The 19378-nt window shown below is 39.7% G+C and overlaps 1 protein-coding gene across 1 annotated transcript in view; it reads left to right on the forward strand.

Annotated features, from left to right (window-relative positions):
• Shep (alan shepard) overlaps positions 1–19305 on the forward strand; it is a 36406-nt gene extending 17101 nt beyond the window's left edge. The window contains 11 exon segments of the mRNA XM_071707721.1: positions 1986–2462; positions 3352–3566; positions 4029–4087; positions 4186–4311; positions 4314–4330; positions 10669–10826; positions 11285–11438; positions 11544–11738; positions 12228–12320; positions 12624–12790; positions 12904–19305. Of these exon segments, the coding sequence (XP_071563822.1) occupies positions 1986–2462; positions 3352–3566; positions 4029–4087; positions 4186–4311; positions 4314–4330; positions 10669–10826; positions 11285–11438; positions 11544–11738; positions 12228–12320; positions 12624–12773 (1644 nt within the window). The 3' untranslated portion in view covers positions 12774–12790; positions 12904–19305.
• The last annotated feature ends 73 nt before the right edge of the window (positions 19306–19378 follow it).

The following is a 19378-nucleotide window of genomic DNA, read 5'->3' on the forward strand; positions in this document are numbered from 1 at the left end:
TAATTTTTCTTCTAACGTCCTGATGTCAGGACATCGACGATAATGGTAATGCAGCAAACGTCGCACATTGAGAATGCGAATTTGGAAAGGAGATGAAGATGAAAGAGCGAACGGACGAAATTTGCGTTATAACTCGGGGCAGACCGGGTGGGCAGGAAGTGACATCCGGTCGGTCGATCAATCGGTCGGTCGTCTCTCTCTCTCTCTCTCTCTCTTTCTCTGGCTAGATCACGACACGATCGCGCATTTCGTCGTCACCGAGGGCCGCGTCATACCATGCGGCCGTCGTTGGTCTTACCATGGCCGAATCATCCTGTCTGATTTTATATCGTTCCGTCGATGCGTCATGAGTCATATCTAACTATACACAGGGTGTTCCTCGTTGAATGCACTTTGAACTGCGGATTCTTCGGCCGGTCGCGAGCCGATCTTTCTTCCTCCGTGAAAATATCGAGTCATCCCGCGGTCTCTCTAAGCAGTCTAAGCGATCGATGACGCGAAGCTGTTTGAGGAGTAAATGGAATGATAAGATCATATTTCTCCTTCAATCAATTTCACGTAAATCTCGCTTCGGTAAAATTTCCGCGAAGATATATAATGTTGAAAATGGGAAAGTTGTGCGATAAGTGACGGCTGGCGGTGTCGATATATAGATACGCGAATCGATACGGGCGCTCCTGAATGCTGTTAGAAAGGTGCATCCCAGTGCACCGTCGCGGCGTCGCGGGAATCAGCGGGAATGAAGCGTTCGAAGACGAAGAAGTTGGCGAGGTGGAGACCGAACGGTCGTTCTTCCTCGTTATCGGGAGGCGTGACCGCGCGAGGTCACTGATAAACGATAACGAGTGGGGTTTCTCTCTCTTTCTCTCTCTTTCTTTCTATCTCTCGTCTTATCAACGTGCATGGCCGACGTGTGCGGGAAACTATGGGGCCGGCGAAACGCGATCGCTTTCTAAAATAGTACGCCGTTTCGCTCGAGAAAATCGATAGAGACTGACGCAACGGTTGCATCGATATTAAAGGTCCGGTCACTGCAGCCGCGATGGATTGTGACGTCAAGAGCGAAAAATCGACGGCGAATTGCTTTTTTATTATTATTCGTATTTGAGATTATGAATTTTTAAGTTTCCCAACTTCCTTCAACTTCACTCGCCTTTTTTATTTTAAATCAGGTTTATATTTAAACCATCAAAGAATATTTTTACCCACGCACTTTATTCCTTTAATCGAAGGAAAAGTTTCAAGAAATTCAGCAACTTGTGTTAAAGTACTGCTTTTCTAGCAGTTCTTTAGATGAATACTAAGCGCGTTTTTGTTGATTTCTTTTCTGTAAATTGTCAATTTCTTTATTTACTAACGAACGAGTAATACATTTACGTTTAAAACTATTGCTAATTGGTCATGAAAGCAGTGGCAATTATTTCAAGAATGCTAAATTGAGGACGTTTTTCTTTATTCCTTAAGAGATAAATTAACATGGTAACGATGACCGATCAACTTATTACACGATAAGAGCGCATCATCGTCCAATTGTTGAACCTCAAACAAGAGAATTCACTGATAAGCGCACTTGACGTTCTTAACAAGTCATTTCGAACGGCGGCATTGCACCAGAACTGATAATATACGTTACGTTTATCTTTCCTTTAATTATCAAGCATTGTCGGAAAGCTAAACTAGCTAAATACTTTTGCTAAACTAACTTCTCTACTTTATATATTCCTGAGTGTAAATATTGTTTGATATCATCAGAACCTACAATTTCATCTGAAAAGAGAAAAAAGAATGATACTGTTCAGTAAAATGTTTAAATCCCATTTACATTTTCAATTATTCCGTATATCTTTGTAATAATTCTTCGTGATCATAAATACACACTTCATCGGGTTATCACAAAAAGGCCATATGTATAATTACTTGATTACGAACAATCAAATAAGAAAAAGACTTCTGTTTAACCGAGGTTCTCTTTCCGATTTTTTCAGAATACGAATGGACCGAGGCCGACGTACGTGGGTGCCAACAACGGTAATGCCGGCGGCGCCGGCGGAGGCGGCAGTGGTAGCGGCAGCGGCGGCGGAGGCAGCGGCGGGGCCGCTAATGCAGGCGGCGTCGGCGTGGGACCCGCGGCCGGCGCGGGTGGCGGCGGCGGCGGCGGTGGCGGTGGCGGTGGCCACGGACTGAAGGGCAACACGGGTGGTGGACCGCGCGGCGGCAATCCGGTGCAGTATCGTGCGAGTGGCGGCGGTGGCGGCGGTGGAGGCGGTACGGCCGCCTGGAGCACGGCACCGTCTCACGCGGCCGCGGCCGCGGCAGCGGCAGCGGCGGCCGCGTACCCGCCTTACACGCGCTACCCGAGCGCGGCGGCCGCAGCGGTGGCTGCCGCGGCCGGCGGCGGTCCTCAGCAGCTACCGGCATCCGCGAATCCCTTCGTCACCGCCACGTACGCGCAGCACGCGACGGTAAGTCGCATTCGCCAACATATTTTCTTACTTCCGATCGCGGTAGAGCCTGTCGACTTTGTCCCGCGTGACGGTAAACATGAGACCGTCGCGCGGCATGCGACCGTGAGAGCCGTGAACGAGAAGATAGGTCACTTTGATAAGCGTTTAATGGCTCTACGTGCGGTATTTACAAACGAGGACCGAGGAAGCAAATATAAATCGTTTGCAAATACGTAACATTTTCGGTACTGTCCTTTTAATGAGAAGTTGATACTTTTATTTTCAGTATATAGAATTATCACTCGTTCTTAACTCTACATTACTCGCGTGAGGTGGCGGAGTGGGGTATATTTTACATCCCAAACGTTACATCTTTATTTTTATTGTTCTCTTTGATTTACAATTAAATAAAGGTTGAAAATATTCTCTATATCTTCTAAATAAAGATAAGTGCAAAAGTTGTTCTTTAATTGTGAAACAATTCGCGCAGCATTCAATCGATGAAAAACTTTGTCTGTAGTTTTCTAAGGCTAGGGTTTATTTTACACCCCACGCAAGTAACGTGGAGTTAAAGAGAATTGTTGAAAGTTTCCGCTACACTTCAAAGTGAATCTTAGTGATTAAATGCGAAAAATAATAGAGAGTGAAGAATATATGGGAATGCCAACTTCATATTTTTATTACATGTAACATGTAACTATCGATTATGTTGTGATAGTTAAAGCGGAATGCTAACTTCATGTAAAGATACGTGATTTAGCCTATTGTGTAACACGAGTTGGAGATAATACATGCCGCGTCAATCGATGGTCGATCCGGTAAAAGCGGCACACTCTGTATAAAATCAATTGTCCTTGGCTCTTTTCGAACATCTTCAGTTATCGCACAGTATTGATGGTGCTTGCAGTACGGTGGACAACGGGTGCCTACAGCTTCATCCCCGGCGAACACTAACAGCAGCTCCAGTAGTGCCACCGGCAGTCAAAGCGGGACGATGAGCACGAATCTCAGCAACAACGCTATGCAGGGTCAACAAGCGGAGCAGCTGTCTAAAACGAATCTATACATCCGTGGCCTCAACCAGAATACGACTGACAAAGACCTCGTTAACATGTGTTCTCAGTAAGTAACGTTGTACACGTGATTATAGGTCTCTATCGTAATGAATTATACAAATGTTATAATCTATCGTAATGAATTATACAAATGTTATAAATTCTTCTTCGCGTTTGTATGACGCCGAGTCAAAACTTTCACTCAAAATTCTCGCAGTCACATATATGTCACATGGCAATTCCGGGAATCGAACCCGGATCTTTTGATTAACAAGTGACTACTCTGACATTGAGCTATTGGCATTCCAAACGTAAATTGACGTTATTTGTCACAATATACTTGATTATAGATAGAAATTTAAATCGTTAAATTATTATGTAATAAGTATAGCTTAACAATTGTGTCAACAGTTTATGATAGTTATTACTATTAATGATTTATTACTTGTTGAAATTAATATAATACAAGTGTAGTGATTATATAAATTAGTGTAAATATATCAGACCAAAAGACTCAATATTTTTGCAGGTATGGAACTATAACTTCCACCAAGGCGATTTTAGACAAAAATACAAACAAATGTAAAGGTAATTATTTGCACGCACTCTCATTCTTCACTATTTGCGTCTTCTTACGCATGACAAAATTATCTGCGGGGGTTTATACCGTTGTGATTGTCTTGCAGGTTACGGATTTGTAGACTTCGAGTCACCGATGGCGGCAGAGGGTGCTGTGAAAGCACTGGTCGCCAAGGGCATCCAAGCGCAGATGGCGAAAGTGGGTATCTGGTTGCTCCGTAGACTGGACAGTGTACGTGGTTGTGCATGCAAGTACAGAGTAATACCAAAGTAACAGTAAACCTCTCTCTCTTTCTCTTTCACTCTTTCTTTCTCTGTCTCTCTGTCTCTCTGTCTCTCTCTCTCTTTCCGTTGTCTCTATCATTTTTTTATCCATTCTGTCGTTCTGTTATATTCTCCATCTGTTTCTTCATTCCCCTTCTTATCGCCCCATTTTATTCGCGAAGCCGTTTCGTCGGAGAGCCGATCGAGATAGATCTTCTCACGCTGTTTCCGGATGCGAAACACGACGCCTTTTTGACATCGATTTCTCTTCCATTACGCGTAGCATTCGAAACAACTGTTCTGCAGCGTATTCAATCGTACTGTATATTATTATTTTTTAAATTTCTGATTACTTTATATCACTCTTAATAAATTATTGTTAAAGAATAATTCTAAAAGTTAAGTTCTCGTGAATGAAAAGGTATCGCTTCATATTTGGTTTTATTCAGTCTTCACTTAATACACGAAAAGATTTATCATAAATGGAAAAATATTTTATTATATAAATAAATTGAGAATTCATATTTTGTATAGCAGTATATTTCCAATAAATATATATAATATCTCTCTGCGGGTATTTCTATACATACCGGGGACTGTAATATTTTTTCCATTGAGAGCCTGTCTCTGTTTCTCTCTGCCTCTTTCATTTATCTAGCAATTTTCTCTGATACTCTTTGTCTGTTATTCCGTCTTACGTACCTTACCTACCAGACCTCTATCGGTGCTTGCTGCTATACCTCGGCCACAAATACAGCCGATACTATGCTATGTCGACATTATGTCTACTACGCCATGTCATGAGAATTGCATTCTGCGAATTTCAGCATTAATTTTGAACCTCTCTATGTGAAAATTCAATAACGCGTCGACACTCATGAAGTTTAGGGTCGTATTCATAGTCATTATTTGATGCAGGATTATGATTTCACGAATCTCTATCTGTCATTAATTTTTTATCTTTTATAAATTTAGAGTCTTTAAATATTCTCTTTGATAAACGATAAATTCAATTGTTGATTATTTAGATAGGATGACACATTTAATATATCTTTTCAGGTGTCGTATTATCTGCTTTCGTATAACTTTTATATGTACAATTATAATACTAATATATTATGAAAAATAGCATTTATAATCGAGGGATAAACAGTTTAGCAGATGTCAAAGTATATTCCAATTAATTGACAACTTGAAAATTATTTACTATGAATCAATAATTATACAATATAATAAACAAAAGCTGAGTGGTTATGATCAGTTAATAATTATGATTATCCAAATATTAATTCGTGAAATTTAAAAAACTTGATAATAATATTCATGAGTTCAAATCTGTTTAGTTAACTGGTAAATACGTTTGCTATTAGATATCAATAGTATATTACACTACAAGGGCCGAAAGTTGAATTTTCGGCCCTGCGCGTCATGATGCCCCGAGGCGAAGCCGAGGGCATCATGACGAGCAGGACCGAGATTTCAACTTTTGGCCCGCGTAGTGTATACGATTTTTCTTCATAGCCGGTCGAAAGTACGTTATTAATTTTACTTTTTTTAACTTTAAATGTTAATAAGCATGTTTTTGATGCCTGCCCCCGACATTTGCGGCACGAGCGAAGCGAGTGCTGCTGGTCGTGGGGGCAGGCATCAAATACATTCGAAGAGTCAAGTCTTGTCATATTTTGTTGAAAATTATCTATGTTAACATTGTCTCTTGAATTTAATGTGCTTTTCAAAATTGACCAAACACTCCATAAAGTTGACGGCTTTAATTTTTTAGATAGGTCCTTAAAATACACAATCAAATTATTTTCTTCACAGTTTGACAGTGAAGTTTTGTGTTCTATCTGCCACTTTTTATACGTGTTGTAAACAAGATTGTATCGATCAACAGACTTCTTTGGCAACGTATCTGTATTTATTATCAATCGCGCTTCTGCATCGAAATTTCGTATAACTTCTTCCTCGTCTACGGATTCATCAGATGACATATTGTTCATTTTTGCTAGATTATTGAATTGACTTTAATAATATTTTAATATTAAATTAACTGACGACAGAACAATATTGATGACTATTTTTAAGGTTAAAGGGCGTTAAGGTTTAAGGTTATAGAGGGCGCGCGTGTACTTCTCACAGGGAGTAAATGTTAAACTTTCGTCCCTGCTATTAGGGACGAAAGTACGTACTTTCGACCGAGGTATGAAGAAATAATATTTTATGATTATTTCCATCTATGAATACCACCCTTGGGGAGCTTGACTTAAAATCTTGCTCGCCAACTCGGTGAATAATTTGATAACAAAAAGAAAAGAAGAAAAGTATTGCATTGAAGTATGGCAGCATAAACGACGTATCAATAGTAGTTCTAGTATAGTAACATCGATATATTGTGCAACATATATTCATTATGTTTTCCGTGTAATGTTAGCAGTCTAAAAGAAAGAGTATTACCTCAAACCATAAAATCAAATTGAACTTGTCAATGTCGACTCGATAGCAGTGTTCGGCGGTGTGTGATCGTTTATTTTCTCATCAAAGACGATGATAATTTGCATATTGATGCAAATATTCCGTAATTCGAGTAAAGTCGCGAGTAAAGACCATTTTTATTTGGTAATCATGCCGAATTGATTTTATTAGCTGATCGAAGATTCGATTGCATTTCGCCCGACTCTGCTCTGCGACAGTCGTCTCAGTCTCACGTTCTCTTGCATTAAATCGCGTTCCTGCTCGAGACAACTATAAATAAAGAAAAAGCACACAATGCCGAACGAGAGAGTATCGGCCTCCCGCCTGTTTGTACCATTTGTCCTCATACGACTAACTCCAATGGAATAGTTCCTCTAAGCTGACCGTGGTAAAAAGCACGGGGTGTGATGACCAGCAGCTGTGTGACAATGATAATGATGATGATGATGATGTCAATCGCATGCGATATGATATAACTAAAAGCGATACAGTACCGTATTGTCGATTAATCCCATACCCGTAGGGTTACGCGGTTAAATCCGGATATAGGCGTTGTCTTTCCTCGGGGGAGGGGTGTTGGTTGGTTCAGATTCACACGTACACTTGTCTTACATATATGTACGAATGTATAATAAAACTTTAATCACAACACACCTACAGGTTGAAACGTGCATTCGGGAGCCGGTCGTAAGATTCAGACAGTACGGGACCTCACGTTCGGTAACTAAACATTACTTGTACTACATAAAAAAAAAAGATTAAATCGATTATTTCATGTAAATCGTATAAATGTGAATGTTATTCGTGCAAATATAATCATATGAATATAAATGATGTTTATTACAGAGGATTACAGAGAGCCATAGACACGGAATAAAAGAAATAATTGGAATCAGATAAAATGAGCAGAACTACTCGACAGAAAATGTCAATGATAAATCAAGCTGTTGAATCTTATAGAAAAGTTCCCGATAGCATAGGTCGTATTCTCGACGAATCTGTGAACTGTTCTATCGGAATATAAAAGTACAATTAAGACATAAAGCAGCGGAAGCTCGATTGCTCGAATACCATTTAACCGAATATTCCATCATTCGAACGGCGTGAAAAACGTTCAACGATTGTCCGAGCCAGTCGCTTTTACGAGAAAACGTCCGTCCGAACAGTCGCATATTTTTCCTTTGCTATTCAAATGATCAGACATTCGGTCAAATGGCATTCGGTATAATGGAGTTTCTACTGTATCTGATCATATATACAGGACGTCGCGAAATGAATGACGGTGCGATTGATAACGAATCTGGTAGTGAAAACGGAAAGTCGGCGGTCTTGGAGTCCGCATACATTTGCTGAAAAAAGAGCAAGAGCTCCGCTTTGTTAATAACTGTCTCATTTCGCGACAGCCCACATACATATGCGCACGTGGATACATCCATGTGCATATGTATATATGTATGTATGTATGTATATACATATATGTGTATACATATATATTTAAATGCCATCAGCTTGGCTTATATATCATGATATTTTCATTATTCGTTTTTTTGTTTTAATGCATTCGCAAGATTGAAGTAAATTGTCGTAAAGTATAAGTATATACTCAAGTAATCGTAGAATACTTTTGATTGATTCGTTGACAAAAGTGGTGGATCTCGAAATATGCTTGAGGGTGCATAATATCTCATCAGTCTTCAGACACGCATACGTTTCTACTCTTTTCTACATTCTCTTTGTTTCTTTTCTTTTCTTTTCTTGTTTCTCCTCCTTATCCTCTTTTGTTCTGTTTTACCTTATACTCTCCTGTGGAACTCATAATATACAAAAAATCGGAGCATGAACACATGTATATGTACGTCCATATACTTCACATATATTATGTGTTTTGTGCGACACTATACTCGTCAAGAGTTGCTCTCTTCCTCCACATTCGTTCATTACTCATATATGATATATAACTGTATATACATATATATGTATACATATATATTTATATATATATATGTATATGTAAAAATGCCTGTGCTTTTCTTTATCATGCTTCTCTTTCTCTCTCCCTCTCCCTCTCTCTTTCTCTCTCTGTTTCTCTCTGTTTCTCTCTGTCTCTCTCTATCTCTCTCTCTGTTTCCAATGAAATGTCACATGTTACTTGACCCTATTCTTTATTACCGCTTTGAATGGTTATTTGTAAAAACGACGAAGACGATTTCCGACACATGTAAATAACATTAGAAACGTGAAGATAGATATGTAATTCGTAGGTACTTTTCTCGATTATCTCTCTTTTTTTTTATGCTGCCGATGTGTAGAAATTTGGCCGCGTGTTTTTAATTAAAATTTTTTTTTTTTTTTTTGCGGACGTTCTGTGATACATTTACAGTGTGTATCGGTTATATACGTCATGAAATTTCGAAATGTCACGGTAATTCGAGACGATTAACATTGCACAAACAAGCGTTTCGTATCAAATTTCACCTCACGTGCACAATACACGGGAAAATTTGTCCAATTCCGTCTCACGGGGGAAAAAACGCGACGAAGTGTATGCACAGGCGACGTATACTGGTTTCATTATTCCATATAAATTAAATAGAAAATCCAATAGAATATCTTCTTTAATAGAGTTTTGACTGATATTTTGGCTGGTGACCGCAGTAGAGAAGTTTTTACAATCTATGTTCTTTTTTTATATTTGTATATTTTATGTCATTACAATTCGATACTTTTGTATGTTCCTATTTGATCCCTTTATCCGTTTTTTATTACATCTTCGTTCAGACTACTTTTACGTCTGATTTTTATCTACGCCCACTTGCTCTTATCTCTGTCGTGTCTACTTCTTGGGGACTCTAAATCCTGGAATCGTAGAAAACCGACGCGATCTTTCGACAGACTAGAGTCCTCACGCGGGTATCATTAATGTGTATGTGTATGGAATATAATTATTACCTGTTCGCGTTAGCATGCTCTCTGCGCGCGGAAAACGCAGAGTCGGGGGAGCCGTATTTTTAGAGGTAGAAGTACACTAGCCGAGAGAGATGAATCGAATGCATCCCTAGAAGCAAGCAAATTTAGAGAGCCACCAAGAATGTGGTAACGTAATTGCCATGAAGCATGATGACCTTCCGACATTGAGACTAAATAAGCGTCCAGTCGGTACCACGTTCCGATACCGGTCTTCGATACCCGTCTTTGTTCCCTGTTTTTGCACTTTTTCTTCGAAATTTTTAGACGGCGATTACTGCTTAATGGTCTCCTCGTAGTGTCAATGTTGGTAGAAACGTTTTTTTTTTTTTACGTTTGTGCTATTTACGACGGGGCTATCGATACTTTTTTCACGCGTCCGGCATTTGAACTCATTTTTATCGCACGTGTCCGCGTTATCGCAGTTAGAAACATCTCGTTACTGTTTCGTATGTTATTTCCGTATGTTATTATTATTTCGATCGTCATTCAGTAAACTCGCGAATATCATTTTAACGTTCCAGACTAAGCGAGGAAATTGCGCGGTCGCCGCATACTCGTTTGTCGCAAGATTCTTCCTATCATTCGTTCGTATCACTCCACGTCAATCTGTATCGACGATGAAAGTAATAAACGATACAGTAATGGTATTGAAATAGTTGGACAAATTTCGCAGGCGGCGTGTTCAATCGGTTTCGAGTCTGTGCATTATCGTCTCGTCTTGCCTGTGCATCCATTTTTGATCGATCAAACTCACAGAGAGAGCGGCGATAGAAACGACAGTCGTGGAAGTTAAAATGATAATCCGCTTCAGATTTGTCTGGAAGTCATTATATCCACTGTGTCGCCCTGTTATATGTAATTGCATAGTGTTTTTACTCTCTTCCCAGCAACAGGAGCAGGACCCCACCAATCTGTACATCGCCAATCTGCCGCTGAACTTCAAAGAGAACGACGTCGAGGCATTACTCGCTCAGTACGGACAAGTTATCTCTACCCGTATCCTGCGCGACACTTCTGGCCAGAGCAAAGGAGTTGGATTCGCAAGGTTCGCGAAATCTATGATAGTATTGTCACTGATTTCCTGACGGCTGCATTTACTTCGTGCGAAATTCGTTTCATCGGTAGAGAATAAAAAGAATTAGCGCATCATATATATTGTTGCAGCTTTATTTAACATTACGGTGTGATTTAAAAACGTCGGTTATAATACAATGCGGATTACGTTTACGAATGTACGGTTATATTTCGGGTATTTTATATACATAATACGATCTTCGTAATAAAATTAAAGAGTTTTGAATCGGCGAATACGAATTTATGTAACTTCCCGATAAGTAATCATTGAATTTAAAAAAAACATTTTAAACTCCAGGAACTCTTCCTCGTTCAGACTCTTTTGTCGAGACATGAATTTTTAATTATATTGCTACCGCATCTCTTGATTTGAAATTGTAATACATTAGAATACACGAGTAATCTAGTGTTTCTGCGACTGCATTACAGAATGGAATCAAAGGAGAAGTGTGAACAAATCATCCAAATGTTTAATGGAAAAGTCCTAACAGGCGCAAAGGATTCATTATTAGTTAAGTTTGCTGATGGTGGAAACAAAAAGAAATCGTTGTTTAAGAGTACAATATGGAGAGAAACCGGAGAGGTACGTGCTTTTCAGAAACAAATCTCAAAAGGTTTAATAAGCGAATCTTTTTGCGATTGAGGTAGTGCCAATGCAAATTTTCACTATTTTTATGTTTCCTTCCAGAATATGACATTGAACTACGACACGAGCGGCGTTGGTCAGAATGGCGTTGCTACGACTCATATGCTTCCAGCGACGGCTTTGACACAGTACAGTCGTCACTACAGTCAGGCATTGCCTGGTTACAGTGTGCCAGGCACTCCCTGGGTGGCTCCTTACCTCGTGCACCCTTCCCCGCCACATATGCAACAGGTTGACGTGAGTTTTTATACACTTTTCGTTCATTTTGTTTTATTGCTTTGCATATATGGTAGAGAATGCCTTTGTATCGAGTTTCGAATTCGAGAACTTAGTGTAATTTCGCATACATATGTGATTGGACACGATAAATTTTGTAGATTTAACATTCAAATTCGAATATAAGACATTTGACCCAAACTAACGCGTTGTCTCCTTTAAAATAGAATTCAATGGCATTCATTCTAGTGTTGTTTCGACTGTTGGAAACTTAATCTTAAAACTTAGTCTTAGTTGGAAACTTAGTCTTTTGAATTGAAATATCAGTATGTCTACGAAATTATTTAATTATCAACCACGTTTTTGGATACGCACTTTTTCCGTTTAGAAAGATCGCGTTCAATTTGTGTCTTAGCTTTGTTATGAATTTTTCTATTTTTCGGATTTTTTTTTCATTATTTGCTTATTATCGTTTCTGCTTCATCATTGGACTGTCGATCTTCATTACAGATGATACCGTCGGCTGATCCTAGTAATCCGCAGTACAGTATGATTCCTCAGCTTACCACGCAAATGTCTACCTTGCATCTCGGCACTGGTTCCGTAAGTTTTCTCTAGATTTTTTTAACAGCTATCCAGACATAAATCTCCAAGAAAGACGTCTCAAAGATTGAAGTCTAAACTATGTTTCAACGATATAGAAAGATTTAAATCTAAAAATCTCGACGATCCAGAATGCCTTGAATATTTAGATTGAATGTGTTAAAAATCCATGGAGTTGATAGAGACATTAGAGTTAAGCTAGGTTTTTACGACGTTTCTCGGACATTTGTGTTGTTGGGATGGATTAATTCGAGTCAATTGTAACAAATGACAACTGATCGTCTTTTCGTTTCTTTTTTTCAGTACATAGCGAGCCCGCATCCCTATCCTTACACTACTTATCCCGCCCCTAGCATTATTCACACCATGCCACTGGGCGAGTCGGAGCAAACGAGTAACGCAGCATCCCCCGACGATTCCTACCAGCAGTACCAGGCTCAACAGCCTAAGTAGGCCACGGTTTATAATAGGTCAGGATTCTTTCTTCCTTTTACGCCATACGATGCAATACTGTGCCGAAATACAAATCCCTTAGCTCGTAATAAGACGACAAACGAACAATAAAGGGATCTTTCGGTTGCAGATGTACGATCGCGCTAAGGGTTACATGAATTAGGAAAGGATTACTGATTGACATATGAAGATTGCGTAGAATGAAGGAGAGCAACAGATACGAGAGCGGATTACACTAAGAAGAATAGATTTGAAAAAAAAAAAAAAAACTACATTACGTAACGAATAAGATTCTTCCTCACGATAAATTGACTTGCCAGCGTTTTTATACGTTTTATCCAACAGTAAATAGAGGAAAGTAGATGATATTTTGCAACGAGTAGGCAGAGTGAATGTTGAGAGAATGCGTAAGAGTGAGAGAGAACGAACGAGCGAGCGAGAGGGAGTGAGAGAGAGAGTGAGAGAGAATATAATTGAAGGAAGTACAGGAAGACGAGTACGAGAGCAATCACGTGTCATCCGCGTGGAATGGCATGTGCTTCCATACTAGTATGGCTCCGTTAAAGCTACGTGATGTACAACACGTACACTTTCATGTACACACATACATACACTAAGATAGAGAGACACATCATACACGACAGTAACGAAAAAAACCAAGTTATTTACGAAGAACAGTTTAGTGTCAAGCTAATAGGCTTCCATGATGTAACTTTAGGTATTATGTTTACTACGGACAGATGACAGAAGCTAATCGAAGCTAATCTCGAGAGCTCGACAGTATGGATAAGTATTTTAATGAGTGAGTGAAAGAGAGAGTGAAAGAGGAAGAATGTGTTTGTGAATGTGTTAACTATAAAGAACGAGGAAAGGAGAAGAAAAAGTAATACTGCTCAGAAATATACAAAGGAGAATTCTTCCCGAGAAAATAATAGTAAATAATAATAAATACAGCAAGAATGAGAGAGAGAGAGAGAGAGTGAAAGAGAGAGAATGTGTGTGAAAGAGAAGAGAGGATGCACTACTTCCAGGACGATGTAATGTTAGGCCTGTTCGTCGTTTTAGCTGAACTTGTTGCACAGTTCAGTTAAAACGAACAGGCCATTTGAAAAGAGATTCAAAGATTCATAATTACGACTAAAAGGAGGAGGTGTTTGTTCGCGAAACTCGCGAAGATACTTGTCTGCGGTTGAGAGTACATGCACGTGAACACAATTCATCTTCCGCGATAGCGCACTTCACCTCATCCGTTCTCTCGCGTACAGGTTACATAAAATACACAAAACAGATATTTACCACCGCACCCTCATCAAAGTTCACGTGTTTTTTCGAGTTCTTTTTTCATTTTCTGCTTTTACATTCAGAAACATTCCACACCACGGTATATGCGCGCATCGCTACGCGGAGGTATTTTTAAATCGGGAATACACAAATTTTTCTAGCGGCACCGCGCATCTCTATCGCGTTGCGTTTCTTTGTTTTTTTTTAACGACAATGAACTTTTATTATAGATTAAATTTCAGAGACAAACTAGGAGAAGATAAATACGACGGTAAAATTTGTTTCTAAAATGAGCAAGGGGAGGAATGCAATTTTCAGGATCTACGTACAATTATTGTACGAAAGACGGAAAAAAGATGGAACAGTACTTTTTAGAGTGTTATATTTACGATGATTGCGAGTTAAATACGGATCGATATCAATTTTTAATTGTACAGTGAATACAGATATTTTTTTTAGAATTGTGCCTTTTCACACAGATCCGTTAAATGAAAGAAAGGGAGCGAGAAAGAAAGAGAGAGAGAGAAAGAGAGAGATATATATATGCAGGAGAAAATTGTTATAATATATTTTTACGCATCGTTAAATTTAGATGCGGAGTCAAATCTTAATTTTCTAATTAATATATCTGTAATTGTTTTTGTGTTAAATATCTCTATACATTTGTTTTCGTTGTCAATTTGATAGATTTTGTACGCGTGATTACATGCATTATCGAATTGGAATTGTCGGACTGTATGAGAGAAAATGAAATAGACATCCACGCACACAGCACAGAAACAGTCCGTAATAATAAAAAGAAAAAAAGAAAAAATCTAGGAAAATCAAATCGCGACAAGTCGAGAAACGGAATGCGAGATAATGAGAGAGAGAGAAAGAGAGAGAGAGAGGGAGAGAGAGAGAGAGAGAGAGAGAGGAAGAATGATTGAAAATGTGTCTGAAAGAGAGAGATTAAAAAAAAATGAAAAGTAGGTTTGTTACATGATGAGAAACTAGAATGTAAATTAATTTATTTTATCGAAGGAACGCGTTATATATATACTGTCGAGAAAGAATAAACGAAAGGTAAAAACGCAAAGATGCATCGATCTACACCGTACACATGTATACGTATACACGCCTATACAGATACACGCGCGTACAGACAGATCGAGGGGAGAGTAATCGAGACGACACTCTGTCATCTTTCGAGATGTCGAAATTGATGGCTGTAAATAAAATAAGTATTCGTCTGAATGATCAAACGGAAAATTCGATCGAGGAAGATTGAACTTCCTGAGCGTCTTTGCGCCGGCGCGGATAATTATATTTACCGAGATGAGTATATTTTCTCAAGAATTTGGAAATTTGCAAAAGTAAACGCTTATATTACTTGAATTCATTAAAATACCTTCGTGTTGAGCCCCGTTTGAGTCTTGATTATTCTTCACGTTACAACCTGCGCCCAATGAGATCTCCATCTCTTCCCCTTCTTCTGGATGTCTCTTCTCCCATATCTACCACCATCACCATCACTATCATCATCATCATTGCCATTATCGTCATTATTCGTGCATCCGGCGAAGTTTCGCGTTGTCCGACTTAGGATTGATAGTTGAGAATCGAGTGAAGGAGCGATAGAGAGGGAGAGAGAGTGTAAGAAAGCTTTTTACCAAAAATACGCGAGAATTGCAGACTACTCGCGCGACATACGAGAAACTGATAAAGGTGAAGAAGGCGAGCGGGTAATTAGATAGAGTTTTAGCGAAGAGAGAGAAAGAGAGAGAGAGAGAGAGAGAGAGAGAGATGAGTCGCGTAGTTATTATTATAATATTACAATAATGATGCTGTATTATTATAATTAACGATTTACTATTATTGACGTCATCTAAACGTATGAAAGATTTTTACACTGTTGAGACTTGAAGTAAATAATATATTTAGTTTATTTTGGTACATCATGATGACGAGAGAGTGAGAGTGAGAAATAGAGAGAACGAGAGAGATAAATTGACGAAAAAAAAGGCCGAAGGCGAGGAAGTAGAAAGGCGGAATACGCTATTTTTTAAGAGACAGACTTTATTACTCGATTTGAGTCCACGCATTAAAGTAAAAAGTAAAAAAAAAAAAGAATGCGGAGGGTAAGTGTGAAAGGGAGAGTGATTGAGTGCGAAAGAGATTGTGTACGAAAGAGAGCGAGAGAGAGAAAAGTGAGTGAAAGATGAAAAGCTTAGAGGAAAGTGCGAAAAAGAGAGAGTGAGAGAGAGAGAGGAGCACTTATTAGCGAGTGCATATTGTGTATTTGTTACACAAGGCGAGATTGTCACCACTTGACTGACAAAAAAATCCACATGTGATTTTAATAGTAAATTTTGAGAATTTTACTAAATAGAGACTTGTATACACTAAAAAAAAGTAACTAAAGTAATTATCGTGACTGACCAAACGAAGAAAAGGAAAGAGGGAGACAAGCGAGTATAACAGAGCAGCAGTAATAGTTGCGCCGATTGGTTCAGGGGATGAAGAAGGGAAAGAAGGGGATGAGAACGGCGGACACAATCTGTTGCGTGTCTAGCATCTCCGGATGCGGGCAAAGAGATTCCACGAGAGTAAATCCGGAAAAAAAGGGTAGCCGGAACAGAAAGAGAGATAGAATGAAAAGGAGAGAAAGAGCGATCGCGAGCGAGAGTATAGTTATTATGTACAGAGAACGCGCAGAGACGCGTCTTTTTTTTTCTTGCGGCGACATGTTTTTCGCATAGGTAGAGTTGAACTTGATGATTAAAAAAAAAACCGTAGGCTAAGCGACGAGTGAGCGAGCACTCGCTCGGATTAGGAGATAATAGGAAAGGGGCGATCTTTTATCGGATTAAGAAGCGGCTAAGTTTATAAATAGACGTAGATAGGTAGAACAATAGTTTAGTTACATAGTAGTTAGGATACGAATATGCCTCTCATCCTCCGTGTCCCCTATCCTCCCTCTGTGTGTTGTCGCGGGCACGGGGGGCACGGGCGTGGGGCACCGTTCAGCCTATGCACCTCGCACCCGTCAAGACTGACTGGCTATTCATATATTGATAAATATATATACATATTCATATATATCTATGTATGTATATATATATATACATGTATATATATATATGTATATATACATATATATGAACTACTTGTATAATTGTATAAATAGTAAGGAACTATTTGCTTGCTGCGCACCGCGGGTCGGGTGCGTGGGCTGGCCGGATATGGGCTCTTGCACTCGATAGGGTGCGGGGGCTCGTGGGATTTCCGCGGCAGGAGTTGCCCCCCCATCCGAGGACCAGAAGCGCACGGAAACGATTCCTCCCGACTCTAGTCGCTCGGAGGGGTGCCCCCACGTTGGATCACGTGGACGTCAGACGCGAAAAATCATACGAATTTTTTTTCCTATGCGATTCTTTGCCTCTAACGCGAACCCTCCCCCTCGCCGCGGAAGCTCTCGAGCTTCCGCAGCCTGGCCGCCAACAAGTTTCGGGCAGGAAAACGGTTCTTGCCGTTCTTGCGGACAATGCTGCTTTCCGTAAAGCTTTCTCTAGAGTTTTTCGCGTAGACACTCTTTAGATTAGGCGTACCATAGTTGATAGGCTGATTGTAGAAAAGGAGACGAGAGGGAGCGAGAAACTGATTGAGCGAGAAGCGAGACGAAAAAAATAGGATGTTTTTAAGAGTAAAATAACATTAGTCGAAATCGGCTTAAGAGAGTGAAAGCGAATACGTGTACTTGCGTATGTGTGTGTGATAGAAAGAAAGAGAGAGAGAGAGAGAGTGAATTAGCGATAAAGCGAGGTCCGAAGTGAGACTAGATCATCGTCTTGTACTTCGGCTTGTACAGTCCTTAGCTTTCCAAGTTTTTAAGTCATTGTTTTACACGTGTTTGTTAAGCGACTTAGCTGTAATTATTCGAGACATCTTGGGTTTCTTCCTCCACACATCCTTCTCTTCCTCCCCCGATGTATCTCCGTGCCCCCCGTCCCTCCTTTCTTTTTTGCATTTGTACTCCGCTCGTCCTTCGTGTTCGACGGCGAACGAACCGACGAAGGGAGCGGAATTTGTAATGTAATTCTACGACGGAAGACGAGAGACACGTACCCCGTGCGTACCGCTTATCTTTTCAAGATCACGAGAGAGAAAGAGAAAAGAACAGATGATAAAAGGGGGAACGATGTCGTCGGACGTTGAGGTCTCTTTTTAAATCCGCGCGCGAGGATCATTTTGTAGAATTTCGAGAGTACTTTTAAGGCAAGAGGCGAAAAGAAAGCGTTTAGCATGTAATGTGAAGAAAAAAAAAAAATCTTTAGACGTTAAGGCAAGTTGTGTCATAGTTAGTTAAGAGATCTAGGGAGACTCTTAGGAAGTCGAATAGGTGCTGTAATAAAACAAAGTTTAACACAAGAAACAAGTCAGAATTAGATTTTTCATGAATAAAGTAAATTAAAAAATTAAAAAAAAAAGAATGAAAAAAGCTCGAGATAAGAGGAACGTAAAGGAAAAAAAAAATAAAGAACGTAACACACGCGACGTCGACGACACAAGGGGCATAAGCCACTAAAAAGTGCCCTTAGTTTATTTTGGATCGTTTAAAAAAACGCTAGTCTTTGTGTGTGAGAGAGAGCGAGAGAGAACGAGAGAAAGATAGTAATATGGGGATTTTTTTAGATAGGGTCTTCGGAGAATAAACAAGCAAACAAATGAAAAAAAAAGAAAAAAAAGGGAAAAAGGATTTAAAAAACAATCGTGCGACGAGAGAAAGAGAGAGAGAGAGAGGGGCCGACGAGAGTGTACGAACGAGAGGAAGAGAGTGTGCGCATGTGTGTACGTAGGTGTGTGCGTAACTTCGAAGAAGAAAAGAAGATAACGCGTACTGTCGAAGAACCGTCATCTGCCTATTTTACACACAGCACACGCTTATAAGGAACACATACATACACACACACATACACACCGCCACACACTTGTACAGAAAGAAAAAGAGGGAGAAAATGTGCGTGCGCTATTGCGGAGAGGATGCACGTTCTCCGCTGCTCCTGTATTATTACCGCGTAACACCCTATGTGTGTCTCTACTATAGGGGCGTGCACTTGAATCGGTGGTCTTTTTAGAGTTACTTACGAGTAATGAAGAAACGGTTTGGTAAATAATAAAATAATTCGCGATGCGCGGGAAAAGCGAATTCCCGGATTCGTCACGATTATCATCCCTTATTTTTGATCAATAAACGATCTGTTTTTGGGGATTTATGCCGACCGACACGACTCTTACTTCACCCATCTGGCACGGTTCTCCTTGAAGAAAGAACTTCAGGAAGA

The sequence above is a fragment of the Temnothorax nylanderi genome, unplaced genomic scaffold (genome assembly GCF_030848795.1).
Source record: "Temnothorax nylanderi isolate EJ_2023f unplaced genomic scaffold, tnyl_v1.0 TNYL_tig0060_pilon, whole genome shotgun sequence".
In the NCBI taxonomy this organism is placed as follows: Eukaryota; Metazoa; Arthropoda; class Insecta; order Hymenoptera; family Formicidae; genus Temnothorax; species Temnothorax nylanderi.